The 15,635-nt window shown below is 40.4% G+C and overlaps 1 protein-coding gene across 1 annotated transcript in view; it reads right to left on the bottom strand.

Annotated features, from left to right (window-relative positions):
- Nucleotides 1–226: 226 nt before the first annotated feature.
- The window catches only part of LOC140235655 (uncharacterized), a 33,633-nt gene continuing 18,224 nt past the window's right edge, over nt 227–15,635 (bottom strand). Inside the window, exons 4-6 of the mRNA XM_072315664.1 lie at nt 2,901–3,080; nt 2,052–2,120; nt 227–345 (exon numbers count right to left, since the gene is read on the bottom strand). Of these exons, the coding sequence (XP_072171765.1) occupies nt 292–345; nt 2,052–2,120; nt 2,901–3,080 (303 nt within the window). The 3' untranslated portion in view covers nt 227–291. The remainder of the gene's footprint in view (nt 346–2,051; nt 2,121–2,900; nt 3,081–15,635) is intronic.

A 15,635-nucleotide genomic window follows, 5' to 3' on the forward strand; every position in this document is an offset into this window, starting at 1 on the left:
TACCGCATAGCACAAAAGAGGATATATTAGAAAGACCATAAGTAAGAAGATGATTCCAAAGAAATTTCTAAGATGTTTAGCCTTTGTTTGTTCCCCTCTCCTGCATTGATTTCTTTATCTTGCTTGTTCCCTTCTTCCTCTTGCACGTGTCCTTTCTTGTCCTGGTCCTCTCAAGAAACCAACTCCTCGAAGAGTAACATAATAGTTATCAATAGTAACTAATAGTATCATGCTTCCTTAGTTGTTTGTCTCAGATTCGTCCGGAGCTGGGAAGTTTTCTTGCCCAGAACCTTAATCTGTTTCTTGGCTGCTGTCGTCTTCTGAGCTGCTGTCATCACTGGGTGTCTGTTGGAGAGTGAGAGGAAAATTTAATAGAAAGATAATTTTCCAAGGTAGTAGAGGATTGGGTGATTTTTGTCTGATCCAAATGAGTGACCATCCAGTTCGAAATCTTCCAAACGTATGCTAAAAACGAATTTCCGCATTTTTACATAATAGCAATGTCAGTACTAAGCTATAAAATTATACATAGCTAATGGTCCAGTAAAACTTTAATATCTTTATTTCAGTTTCGTCATAAGCCGCAAATTTTGGTATTTGGTAGAGAAAACGATCAGTCTTCAATGTAAGGCAAAAAAAAAAAATGACGATCAACCCAAAGGACATATGTTTTGGTCCACTGAAGAAAATTGTAATCAGTGACATTATGTGGTTTTAGTCTGGGCCATTACATAAATGTATACAACGCGCGGTTAGCGAACCCTTAGGGCGCGTCCACACCGAGCACGGTGCGAGCAACGGGCCGTTTTTTTTTTTTTTTTTTTTTTTTTTGCTATTGTGCCCCAAAAGGAAAAAAGAAAGAAATTCGCAACATTCCTATGACTAAATCATGAACAACAAAATAAACAGTAAAGATCAATTCTGTAACAAAATTATTGGCAGGGAAGTGATATTGTAACAGAACCAGACATAGTTCCTTTTCGGCACGCCATTTCAAAAACCCGGCTCGTTGCCCGTACTGTGCTCGGTGTAAACGGGCCTTCATCCTTGTCATTGGTGTTCATTCAATAGAAATTATTGCGGCAACATCCGAACAAGTTTATCGCCAGAGCACTTATGCACTGCATTTTACGCGAATATGCGATGTTGCATAATTGTCGCTCGAAACAATTGACCCTTGACGACGTATGCTGCCTACAAATTCTAAAATTAAAGTTAGTATCATCGTTTGTGGGAATCTGACAGCACCTCAGACATTAGATGACCAACTTCATCTTCACTATGTCCAGGCAGCAACGTACGCCGCAAGCTCGTGAAGGGTGAATTGTTTGCGCGACGACATGTAAGGTGCGTTGGTATCAATGCTTCCCGATAGCCTACCATGCCTACGTCTTACACGAAAACAGAGATGAGTGGTTAAAAACAAATCATCAAGCATTAGGCCTACTTTTGAGACATTTATCACACCCAAACCCCTAATGTGCAATTTTGTTTCTTTCACTTCATATCAAATAACTTATTATGTTGGAATTTAAAACATTTTATTTTTAAGTTTAGTTGGTTTTTGTTTGTTTTGTTTTGTTTTGGTTTGTTTGTTGATGTTGTTGTTTTTTGTCGCTAAAATTACCGACATAACCTCGGAATTAAATATCTATGTATCAATATGTGATAGTACTAAAAGACCCTATCGTATAGGATCATGGTGTAAAACACATTGCTGATGTCCTTTAACTTGTTTCTACATTCTTCGCAGCAGATTAATTCTACCTCCATCTTGTTTCTCCTCACTGTTCACAGTTACGTACTGCTGAATAAGATTGAACTGGATTAAGATAAGACGTCATACTCTTGAAAGAATTTCCCATAGTAAATCTCTTCGCTGTTCTTCTTGTGACTTTTTTCTCTGCTTCCACCCAGATGTCCCACTAAGGTAAATGCTAGGCCATCAATAGCTACACTTCATGAATATCACATATATGATTATTAATAATCTCATAATTGAGCGAACAAAAGAATGAGAAAAAGGAAAAAGCTAATAACAAAATACATACCTGTATGCCTAGTTGATTACCACTCTGGAAAGATCTTAATGGCTTGCCATTGATGGTGATGCACTCCACCTGTAACATGATGAAGATAATCAAAAGGACACATCGTTATCACTATTAACCGATTCTTATTTCTCTGAAAGAAATGGATTCATAGCAACATACCTTGTATCATATTGGTTGGGTTTCCTTGTTAATAAGGAATGCGCAACCACCTCCACTGCAGAAAATATTATTTGTCATTTCAACAGTTTTCCTGTCAAAAGACCTGGTTCAAAGTACGGCTACATTAGTTACGTTCAGACAAAAAACCTTAACCTCGAGGATAGGAAACCTCGATGTTAAGCTTGTAGTAAGGGAACGTGAAGACGTACTCGTAGTTAGCTAACCTCGAGGTTAGCTCGTTGTTAAGAGCCACGAGAAATCTTATGGATAGCGCTCTAACCACGAGTCCCGGGCATGCCGGCTGTCTGGACACAAAAATCAACGCACTCAAAGGGGCAGGAATTTAACCTCGTAGTGTGGACGCACGTCGAAGTTAACCTCTAGTTTAGGGCTTGTCATCTGAACGTAATTATTGTCGGATGGGCAATGATAGAAATTGATGTGATTTATAATGATGATGCTTCAAATAATTATGATGTTTTTATTTTGAATTTTCTTGTGTGATTAATGATATCACTGTGCCAGACAAATTATCTGAAAACATCATTGCCCTATCAACGGCTTCACTTTCTGCAATAAATTGTAATATCACCTCCAAGACAGTTGTGATATACTCCCCTCCCCTCCCTCCCCTCCCCTCCCTCACACTGAACAAATAGTGAGCAAATTAAGATAACTGATTCTTACTTTACAGCGAGAAGCCTGTGAGGAAATTGTCGTGAAGAATATCTCTGGCAGTACAACCAAGTTGAGTTCGGCACGTGTAAGATTGGGCAGACGACACAGGAATTCAGCCAAGTTTGTTGCTCCTGACTCTGAGATGAAACCGTAGCAGGTGTTGGAACGTTCTAAGGAAAGTTCGGAGATCTGTAAAAGTCAAAGTGAAAAATATGAAATATGAAAAATATGAATCGGCCATATTGCATGACTGTCACAAATGTTTTCAAAGTTTAATTTCCTCGAACTAAGTTTAATTCAATTTGATTACTAAATTGGTTTCAGAGAGCAAGTATTATGGAAATACGTTCAACTATTTAACCTGACACTTGACTCTTGATGTTTGACCCCATGGCACCAAAATCTTCAGAGAATGATTGGTAGGTACCTGTTTCATTGAGTAAAGACGGAAAATGATTTTTTTTTTTACTTTAAAGACACCATAGGTGTGTGCATTTAGAGATACCTTACAATTGAAGTTACAGTAGCAGCCGAAAGTACGGTAGAGAGATAACACGTTTTTGCAGCGCCCGGTTTGGTCCGCAGAGACAAGAGTTTGGCTTGTGGTCCTGAATTATACATTAGAGAGGGCTACAACGAGCTTACAGTTACTGATACATTCCGTCATAGAAGTAAGTTCCATATTTTTGGTTCATATATCAAATAATTATTGTGTGTGCTGAAAATGATCCTCAGAGTTTGTTGGTAAAAAGACAAAGACGGTTCAATTGTCACATGTTATAACGCATACGGTACAGTGCGCACTGTGTGTGGAGGCAGTAAGTGAATTCTGTAGTCGCGCATGTAGTCTGGGCACAGTGCGCTCGACAGAGGTTGTCGTATTAACTGGACAAGTTGCATGCTCCATGAATGAAATTGTTTAATGTTTGGATGTACGAACGGTTAGTTTTAGAGTGAAAATATGAGTCATAGATACATCAAGTGAGTAAAGGGTTTAAATAGGCCCGATTTACATCGAGGTCGGGTCGAACTACTCGAACAAGGTTCTCAAAAGAAATAACGAGCACGAGGCAAGGTTTATTTGAAGAAATGGTACATCAACAACGCAAATGCAAATTCCATACATATTTTTTTATTTGGGGAATTTGGGCATTAGCTTTATAAAGGTTGTAAATTAATTTGGAAGTTAATTGATTGTATACACAGACAGCAACAATAACATGAAAGAGTTGAGTGTATTGAATAAGACTGACAAGTGCTACATGCCAGTTTATATTGCACTTAATATTTATATGTGATGTATGTAAGTAGATTACATGGAAAAATACATGTAGGTGTATTTGATTAGAATTAATACACGATTACATAAATAGGTTTGTTGTGGAAATGCAGTTGAAATTACTAGGGGATGAACACCTGAAAATGAGTTTAATGTAATACATATGTAAGTTAGTATTTTTTGTGGTCTATTCAAAACTAGAGTCATTGCTGGTATTGTGTACACAATTGAGAAAGGCAATTTCAGGCAACAGTTTATAATTCAGAGTATGTACATGAATAGTAGTGTGTCATTCAGAGATTTTATGCATGCTTAAGCCCTGTGACATTTATGAAGGGGTATGTTGATGGGCGACACATTTATACATGTACTAAGGACGCTTTCTTTTCTCTTATTTATATTGCTGCAGATTGAATAAAGAATGCAAACGTCTAGTCGGGCTTATGCAGACTGGATATGCACTTATACAATACATGCGGAGTGTATTAGGCCGAATTCTTTGGAGCTACCGTGATCCATACATTCACTTTCTTCAGCTCTCCTGGGGTCTGGTGTTCCAGAGGATACAAGATGGCGGACGACGCTAAGAGTTTGAAGCACCGACGTAGAGGAGCCAAGGCTAAATTCACACGTATTGGCAATGCTCTGGATTTCATGCTGTCAGAGAACCGTCCTGTTTGTGAAGTTTCAGAGGCTTTCAAGAGTTACAATGAAGCCTACGCAAGTCTTCAGTCACAGCATGAGGCCTACACACAGATGATAGAGGATGATGCAGAATTCGAAGCCGAAGAGAAATGGATGGAGGATTGTCAGAAGGCATTTCTCAAGCTTCAGATTAAGGAGAAGGATTACTGTCAGAAAGAGGCAGAGCATGCTATCACACAAGTCAATGAGGATAACAATGTTCGAGAGACATCGCATGCTGCAAGCAATGATGTTCATGAGAGTCCATCCCCTGAGGGACCGGCGACAGTAACCTCACGTTTCAAGCTGGAGAAACCAAATCTGCCCAGATTTTCAGGAGACATAAGAGAATATATGATCTTTAAGGCAGATTTTAAGCATGTTGTGCATAATCAGTACAGTGGAAGAGATGCATTAATGGTTCTACGGTCATGCTTGACTGGAAAAGCCTTACAGCACATTAGAGGTATTGGTCAAGATTATGAGGCAGCATGGAGCCAATTAGATCTCATGTATGGAGACCCACGCATGGTGGCTGATGCAATCCTCAACGATATCTCCAGATTCAAGCCACTGAAGAGCGGTGAAGATGAGAGGTTTTGCGACTTCGTGAACTTGGTTCGAAGAAGCTACCACACACTGAACAAGGTAGGGCGAGATAATGACATGAACAACAGTCATATGTTAGCCAAAATAGAGAGGAAGCTAAACGAGGATGATCGAAGGCTGTGGTTTCGGAGACAAGATGAGGAAACATTGCAGACCCTAGAGTCCCTCTTGAAGTGGATGGAGAGTGAAATGAGAGCTAGGATGCGTTCCTCTGCACCAGTGAGGAATGAAGCAAAGTCGAGGATGTCAGTGAACCAGTTATCGGCTTCAATTCCTGCCAAGGTTTCAGAGTTTCGATGTTGGATGTGCAAAACCAAGGATGGGCACTGGACTGATCAGTGCAGAGAATTCATATCCAAGCCACAACAAAAACGTCTGAAGTTAGTAAGGGGCAATCATGCCTGCTTCAGTTGTCTTAAGCAAGCAGGTAGAGGGCACCGCATGAGCACGTGCAAAAAGAGGAGGTTATGCACTGAGAGTTACAAGGGGCAGCCATGTAAATTCTATCACCATCCCCTTCTTCACCCAGATCAGGAGATGAATCAAGTCGGTATCGCCACAGTTGGAAGTAAAGAGGCGATTCTTCCTATCCTCAAGGCTGAATTCATCAAGTCAAAGACAGAAAACAGAGTGGGAAATGTGCTTTTAGACTCCGGAGCACAGATCAGTATGATCAGACAAGGATTTGCTGATGAATTGGATCTGAAAGGGACCAAAACCACCATCACAATCACCAAGGTGGGAGGAGAAACCGAGCAGCTACGTACAAAGTTGTACAAGGTTCCTGTATGTGCTATTGCTGACAAGAGGGTGAGCACCATATCTACTGTAGGACTGCCCAGCATTACTGAGGAGATACATGACATTGATGTTTGCTCTATAGTTGAGAAGGTAAACTTGAGTGCAAACGATGTCAACAGAGATAATGGTGAAGTGGATCTGCTCATCGGGATCGACCACGCAAAGATGCACTCAGGAGAAACTCGTCAGAGCGGTAACGTAGTAATACGGAAGTCCCCTTTTGGGTGGGTTGTGTTTGGAGGATCAGGAGTGAATCAGCAAAACCCACACAGAGTTTTACACGTTCAGATATCTCCACCAGTCGATTTGTCAGATTTCTGGAGTACTGAAAGCATGGGAGTACGAGCAAGTGATTGTCATTGCAAGCCTGTTAACATGAGCAAAGCAGAGAGAGAGACGAGTACAACTTAATCTACAACTCTTGCGAAAAGGTGGGAAACCAATGGAGAGTTCCATACCCATGGAAAAAGGACCAACATGATTTGCCAGATAATAGAGTTCAAGCAGAAAGGATGCTCGAGTCTATAGAGAGAAAGCTGGCTAAAGATCCAGAGTACGCTGATGTCTACAACCAGCAGATGACAGACATGGAAAAGATGGGATTTTCGAGAAAGCTGACGGAAAAGGAGATGTCTGCTCATAAAGGTCCTGTGCAGCATGTGTCCCATCATGCTGTCATACGTCCAGAGAAACGAAGCACGCCAGTAGGGATTGTGTTCAACGCATCAGCGACCTACCAAGGCCATTGCTTGAACGATTACTGGTTGAAAGGACCCAATTTGTTGAATGATTTGTTCGGTGTCTTGCTTCGATTTCGAGAGCATAAAGTAGCAATCTGTGGTGGCATTTCTACAATGTACCACAGGGTGCTCATGACGGAAGAGGATCAGCATGTTCATCGATACCTCTGGAGGGATATGCAAACTTCCAGGAAGCCTGACGTGTATGTGAAGCAAGTGGTCACATTCGGAGATAAGCCGGCAGCAGCCATAGCTCAGGTGGCACTGAGGAGAACAGCGGAAGAAGGAAAGTCAAAGCATCCAGAAGCGGCTATGGTTCTTGAGCGTGACACTTACATGGATGATGTTTGCACGTCAGTCAAATCATCAGAAGAGGCAAAGGAGTTAACCAAGAACATTGATGCAGTTCTAGCAAAGGGTGGTTTCAAGATTAAAGGCTGGCTTTCTAACATCCCAATGAAAGATGAATGTCCTTGAAGCGTTGACGGAGGAGAAAGTGTTGGGCGCTGTATGGAAGCATGATACAGATGAGTTTTCAGACCTAGTGAAGTCAACTCTACTCCAGAGTGAAGCTGAGAAAGATGACTCATACAAATGGACCAAGAGGCAAATCCTAAGTCAAGTTGCCAGGATATTTGACCCGATTGGTTTTGCCTCTGCTTTCTTGGTGCGAGACAAGATAGGTATGCAGCGTCTTTGGCAACTTGGATTAGACTGGGATGAGGAGCTGCCGTTTAGAGAGAATGCTGAGTAGGGCAAGCTATTCAGAGAAATGAAGGAGCTCAATGAAGTGACGTTCCCAAGATGTCTAACCCCACCAGAGGCAATGGGTTTGCCCAAGCTCTGTATCTTCAGTGATGCTTCGGAGGATGCCTTTGGTGCATGCGCATACCTTCGATGGCAGAGGAACGACAACGACCGGTATGATGTCAGTTTTGTGGCTGCCAAATCAAGAGTAGCACCGTTGAAAAGGTTGACATTACCCAGACTTGAACTTCAAGCGGCTGTGATGGCCACTAGACTGGATGAAGCTATCAGAGAGGAGACGACACTGGAGATGCAGGATACAGTTTTCATGACTGATAGCATGATAGTGCTGGGATGGATTAGAAGCCAAGCAAGGGCTTTTAAGCCATTTGTGTCATCTAGAGTAGGAGAGATACAGAGCAAGTCCAATCCGCATCAGTGGAAACATGTAAATGGCAAGGAAAATCCTGCAGATGATGTATCCAGAGGAGTGCCAGTGTCAAAGTTGCTTGAAAGGTGGAGAGATGGACCTGAATTCCTTAAACTGGCTGAGGAAGAGTTGACGTGCATAGAAATCACATCACCAAATGCAGAAGAGAACAAAGAGAGGCGTAAAGCAGAACAGATAATGAATGCAGTCGTAACTCCAGATTGCTTTGACTGTGAGAGGTACTCGAGCTCGAAGAAGTTAATAAGGGTCACTGCATACGTCAAGAGATTTCTTCACAAAGCGGAGGCCAGGTGTAATACAGGCAGTGATGAAACAGAAGGTGGAAGGAAAGGACCTCTCAATCATCAGAGTTAGAGTCTGCTGAGCGGTTCTGGATCAGAGAGGTACAAAAGCCACTGCATGCTATGATGAAACGAGGAGAGTTCAAAACGCTGAGCCCGTACGTCGATGACGGCATCATCTATGTCGGTGGCAGAGCGGGAGGGATCTTTGATTCTTACGACAACAGGCATCCTGTGCTGTTACCAGGTCAGCATAGGGTATCGAAGCTCATCACACGACAAATTCATGAGATTGGCCATGATGGGGTGGCGACTACTGCGGCTAAAGTGAGACGCAAGTACTGGATAACCGGAGTGACCAAGCTTGCCAAGTCGATAAAGCACAGCTGTGTCACATGCAGAAAGATGGAGTGCAAGTTGGAGTCGCAACTAATGGCCGATTTGCCAGAGCTACGCACAGCACCGTTCATACCACCTTTTCACTATACAGCGTGTGATTATTTTGGGCCGTACAACGTTAAGGTCGGGAGAAATAAGGTAGCGAAACGATACGGAGTGCTTTTCACATGTCTCAACACGCGAGTCGTTCATCTAGATGTAGCTGTCGATAGTTCTACCATGGAGTTTATTCAAGTGCTTCGGAGATTTTTCGCCTTCAGAGGTCAGCCCAAGGTCTTAGTGAGCGACAACGGTACGCAGTTCGTAGGCGCAGAACGCGAGTTACGTGAGATGGTGAAAGGTTGGGATGACGTGCAGCTGAAGGAGTATTGTGCTGATCGCGGAGTGGAATGGAAATTCACAACGCCCTATGCCCCGCATCAGAATGGAAACGCTGAAGCTCTTGTGAAAAGTTGTAAATACGCGCTTAAGAAAGCAATAGGCAGTCAAGTTATGTCCCCCTCTGAGTTGTACACATGTTTTGTTGAAGTAGCAAATCTGGTAAACCAGCGTCCGATTGGCAGGGCGCCCAATGATCCAGATGATAGTAGTTACCTATGTCCGAATGATGTTTTGTTAGGTCGCGCATCAAGTAGAGTGTCGCAAGGTCCGTTCAGGGAGACTATGAACCCCCGACACCGTGTTGAATTCGTCCAGCGCATTGTCGATGCATTTTGGAAAGCGTGGAATCGAGATGTTTTTCCGCTACTGGTGCCTCGAAGGAGATGGAATGTGGAACGACGAAACGTTCGCGTCGATGACGTTGTAGTGGTATCAGATCCTAATGCTCTTCGCGGAAAGTGGACCTTAGGTAGAATCGTGCATGTATATCCATTATCTGATGGCAGAGTAAGGAATGTGAAGGTGAAAACCGCTAGGTCAGACTATAAGAGGCCGATAACCAAAGTAGTGGTAGTCTACCCAGCGGAAGGTTATGAAGACTGAAAGTTATCTCATGTTAAGCTTTAAATGAGGTTGCATGTAATGTCAGCTAAACATGTCAAGTTCAGTTAACATTGTGTATATGTCAAGTATTGTTGAGAGCAGCAGTATTCAAGTGTCTGGTAAAATTTAATTGTCAATGATTTTTCACATTATTGGAATGAGGTAAACCCCTTATGGGAGGGGGGGGGAGGTATGTTTCGTTGAGTAAAGACGGAAAATGATATTTTTTTTTTACTTTAAAGACACCATAGGTGTGTGCATTTAGAGATACCCTTTAATACAATTGAAGTTACAGTAGCAGCCGAAAGTACGGTAGAGAGCTAACACGTTTTTGCAGCCCCCGGTTTGGTCCGCAGAGACAAGAGTTTGGCTTGTGGTCCTGAATTATGCATTAGAGAGGGCTACAACGAGCTTACAGTTACTGATACATTCTGTCATAGAAGTAAGTTCCATATTTTTGGTTCATATATCAAATAATTATTGTGTGTGCTGAAAATGATCCTCAAAGTTTGTTGGTAAAAAGACAAAGACGGTTCAATTGTCACATGCTATAATGCAAACGGTACAGTGCGCACTGTGTGTGGAGGCAGTATAGTGCAGTCGGAAAGGGGGGTTCCCATGCACCCCAAACATATATTTTTTTAATCTACTTCATCTAGACCAATTTTGTGCGTAGATTTCAAAAATGCAATGTTAACAGGTCAAAGCGTGTCCCATAGTGGTCAAAAATCCGTTTCCATGGTAACGCATGGTGAAAATGTCAGTATCTCATAAAAATACACGTAACCTTTGATAAAACTGTTCAATTATCATGGCTTTGGTATCAAATTAAAGAAAATTAAATTATCTATTTGATGATACCAATTATGTAGGGGGTTATACCAATCTTCATATTAATTTTGAGGCCAGAATTCAATTTTTTCACATTTTTTAGCAAAAATGCATTTTTACCATAATACTAATCTATCTCTAAATCATACCAAAAAATATTCAATTTGTTTGAATATTCTTCAAAATTATACCAAATATGTATGTAATAAAATGTGAAAAACTCGTAGATATTGCTCAAATAACAAGTTACGGCCATCCAAAGTTGACATTGACACCTGTCAAGAATTGGTCAAGAATTTTCCGGATGGATGATGATGCGCGCCCTCTATTGTGGAGAAATAAGCAAGCTTGCTTGTGATAGGACAACAGTTTTGGTGAGAAGCTTTATTGTTTGGATCAGACCGGGATCAGTCAAAGAAATCTGCCATAAATCAAACCTCTGACCCTTGTATCTGATTGCATTTTGTGTCATATTATTGTTTTTAAAACCATTCTGCAACATACATTTATTTTTGCCTGAAAGCAAAGTACAAAAAAAAAAAAAATTCATCTATTGAAGCTTTTCCACTACAAGTTTATGTTCAGTGAACTTCAGTCTCACATGTTTAAAAATGTGTTAGGATTTAGGTATGACATGAAATCAGAACTTATTGATGTGCTGTGTTGAATTGAGTTGAATTTACTAATATTTAAAGAGCACATCTATGAATAGATTGTTATTTGTATAGTTACTTTGCTGAGTGTGAAAGTAACAGATTGCAAGATTAGTTTGATGGAATGATACTGTCTGTAACATAATACTAGTTTTGGTGTAGACCTTAGTTCTGTAGACTCCACATAATTTTGTATTCATTACAATAGATCTGTAATGTTAGAGTCTAGTTCTATGTAATTAATTGATGGTGAAAACTAAAAGTAAACAGAAGTACCCAAATTTTATCTAAATTTGCAATATTTCATGAGGTATATTTTCATGCCTCTGCACTGAAGGTGGCGGATCGGGGGGGGGGGGGGGGATTGGGGCACATCCAACAGGATTGGCATTTACTGTACGTCCTCTCACTAAATAGATATTTTGAAGCAATGCTTCTCCTATCATTTCCACGACATTTATTGATATAAAAGTGTGCAGCTGTATTGCTGGAACTACTTCTAAAACCATGCACGAAAGAACGTCGGTATTTGCGTTCATAGTATCCGTGTGATGTAATTACGGGGCTTGAGCGGCGGTGGTTATTTTGGACACTTCCCAGGGGATTGCTTTTGAATGTTGACCCTTTTAACAATATAGTTAATGTAGAGCATTTTTACTTTTTGTAATTATATTGCATTTCATACAAACAAAAGGGCAATTGCTGTACAACCGTAACGACAATGTGAAGGCATGGTAAATTGAAACATATTTATGCTATATTATGCTGGTGCATGTTTCCTATATTGCCCTGGGGGTTGGATGGTTTTTAACAAATCCCACTCGGTTGCCTTTGAATGTGCACCCCTTTGACTATGGTGATTGTAAAGCAGTGTCTCTATACCATTTAAAAATCATGAAAAGTAAAGTGTCTTTATTTACCACTCGGCAACGACTTTACATGCATGTACAAGTGAGTTTACTGTGGCATATAATGTATGTTTTGTTAATTTGTTTTGGGACCACGACGGTCAGGGCAGAGGTGATCTGGGCACTTCCCAAGGGCTTGACAAAATAGATATTGTAAAGCAACGTCTCCTATATCACCTTAATTGCATTTTACGAAAGCGTATGTGCTACACACTCAGGCGGAAGAGCTTTTCAGAGGCATGTAACCATGGAACATTTTTCGCGGTTGTACATGCAGTGTATACTGCATGTTTTTCATTGCCTTCAGGATTAGTTTGAGCACCTCCCACAAGGTGGTCTCTGCAAGTGAAACCTTTGGACTGCATGATATATGGATCAATGTTGTTATTTTATCTCTACCCCGGCAGTTTTTATAGAAAAAAGTGTCTTGATATGGCAGGAATCCAATTCAATAGAATTCAATTCAATTTCTATTTCATTTTTCGACAAGAACAGATAGACATCACTTTCTTTGTAACAGAAAATGTGGTGCGTAAAATTATGTCGAATGAGAAGAATGTACAATGATTATAGCACCATACGATGATTATACATAATCACAAAACTCAAGTGATAGTCCTAAAACTCAAGGAGCGACCTTTTTTAGACATGCACTTTTGGAACGACTGTATATACTATAATTGCGTTGATATTTGCATTACAAAGGTCATGTATAGAGGCAATTAATGTGTGCACTTCCCATATTGTAGGCTCCCTTCGAATGATGACCACTTTAACTATGTCAGTGTAAGTAAAAATTACAGAGCAATACATCGTCTGTTGACTCCATTGAATTTCATTAGTTAAAGGTTTCTGGGCTAGAGGACCAGAAGGACTGTTTAAAGGCATGTATCCATAGAACATATTCATGTATTTGCGCTGGTACATGATTATTGCATGTCTTAGACTGTCTTTGGGTGGGGTAATTTTGGGCACCCTCCACGTGGTTGTCTTCGTATGTGAACCATTTTCACCTTATACCAAGATATTGTAGAACAACAATTCTTCGAGAACTTCCACTGAATTTTAATGGAAATGAAATGAATAGGACGTTATGCAAAGAGGGTTTTTTTTCGCTTCAAACAGCTGTATTCACGTGTGTATATGTTTTGTACCGGGCCGTGAGGGTATAGGGATAAATTCGGGTACCTCCCTGCATGCGAGCCACTTTGACTGTGCACCACTTTTTAAAGATGTGCACATTGTAGAAAAATGTCTCCGCTGTCAATGCCAATTGTATTTCATGGAAATAACAAAGTCTCTGCTAGACGGCGAAACGACTTTAGAATAAAATCTTGTACGCTTAGAACAACGGAAATCATGTTGGTTGATGCATGTTTTGTAAATTAATGGTCGTGGGATAATAATTATGCTCGACTGGGGTAACTTTGGGCACTACCCACAGGGTTTCCTTTGACTGTGCCATCTTCAATATCTCAAAACCCTCAAGGATGCAAGAGCTTAATCATCAAGATTCGAACAAACCACCCTCCAAATAGATTTCATTCATTACAGAATTAGCGTTGACAAATTATAGATGTTGACACTTGTTTGATTTCGTACTTTAATTCTACGTAATATTAATGGATAAGCTAGCATTATCTGTCTGATAACAAACTCTAATCTTCTAATAATAATTCATGCTAGTTTACTAATGCTGTAAAGTTTGTTTTTGGTGAAGAGAAACTGAAATATCATATTTGAACACTCTTGATATGCTCATATCGGGCACTTTGATGCATCAGAATATTCCGTTGGCTCGGAACCCTTTGCATATTATGCAAATGAGGCCCAGACTATGTACATAGTGAAATGTTTGCATCGCACTAGTGACATTGTAAACATAAGTTTCAACACTTTCGGTGTTCCAATCTGAAAACTAGAAACCTAGTTTTCATGGAAACACTGTATTTTTATCATAATGGGAGCTAATTTGCATATTATGGAAATTTAGCCACTTTGCCCCACTGGATTTCTTGGGACTTTTAGTATGGTGTTTAGGAGCCCATAACAAGTATAGCACTGCGGTGGAATTCCTACTGTTGCAATTAGTGTTGGGTGAAACCCTATTTTGACTGGACTAATGTGATCTATGACAAAATGTGTATCCGGTGTCTGTTAACAGTGCCTCATTTCTTTCAGAAGTACACTATTTGTTGTAGTAGTCCATCGAGTATAATGAGCTTGGTCTGGTATCGTACAGAAGTTCATGCAGGACCCGTTTCACCAACATTGATTTCAGTGAGATCAGTGCCACTTAGTGTTTTCAGTTTCACTTAGCAAGTCCTCGTGACTGAAACATACCAATCAGAAAAGTGAGATAGCGAGACTGAAACCAATGAAAAGTTTGTTGAAACACCCTACAGGACTGCAAGAAAGGAAAAGGTATGAACTAAGCATTTTTATTGGGATTGGGGGCGGAGGTAGAGGGTCTCATTTTATGAGAAATTGACTTAATCTATGTTCTGTGCCTAATTGACTTGAACGAAATGTCAGCTTGTGCCAAATGCAAAACAAAAAACAAAAAATCCAGCTACTGGGATGGAATACATAATACACCACTAATAATGAAATTTGTGATTTCTAGACAGCTGTGTTATAATGGCTACAGGCAAGTTTTAGTGTAACCATGGTAGCTGTGGTCTCTAACAGGTTAGGTCTCAACTCCAGTCAATTAAATAGCTATGAATTTGCATACTTATGTAACTTTAAAATGGTGTTTAACGTTGAGAAGGTGTTGCATTTTTTTTTGTTTGAGAAAAACATTGTTTTTAGCATAAAGTTTTCATAGAAAAGAGGTCACAAATGTGCCCAATTTTGTTTGAAGAAAGGCAGGAAATAAGAAATACATACACTAGTCTAATGAACACTTCAGGTATCCTAAAATTCCCATTCATTTATCTGGTTTGTGGGGTGGCCATGTTGATGATGTCATTTCGGCATGTTCCGAAGCAGAACTTCTGGGTAAATTTTACTGGTAAGTTTGTTAAGACATACATGTATATTTTCAAATACAAAATTTGTTTGTTATACGATAGTTGCCAGTAGACCCCAAATTTCAGCCTCAATTCCCTGGCCTATAGACGTACAGTTGAAATCAACTAATAGTATATAATCAATTTTAAACAGGGCCCCGGTATTACGAAATTCTATCGTTCGATTCAAGCTATTCGCATGCCCTCGATCGAAAACGTGCACCGTATACCCGAATAGTATACTATGTTGTAGTACTGTACTATACTCCTATGTGAACCAATGATTTTTTTTCTACTCGCCCCCCCCCCCCAGCAGCGTGCTGCAAAAACTACTACCCTGACCTCAAAATTGATATGACGATT

Source organism: Diadema setosum, chromosome 12 (assembly GCF_964275005.1).
Source record: "Diadema setosum chromosome 12, eeDiaSeto1, whole genome shotgun sequence".
Lineage (NCBI taxonomy): Eukaryota > Metazoa > Echinodermata > Echinoidea > Diadematoida > Diadematidae > Diadema > Diadema setosum.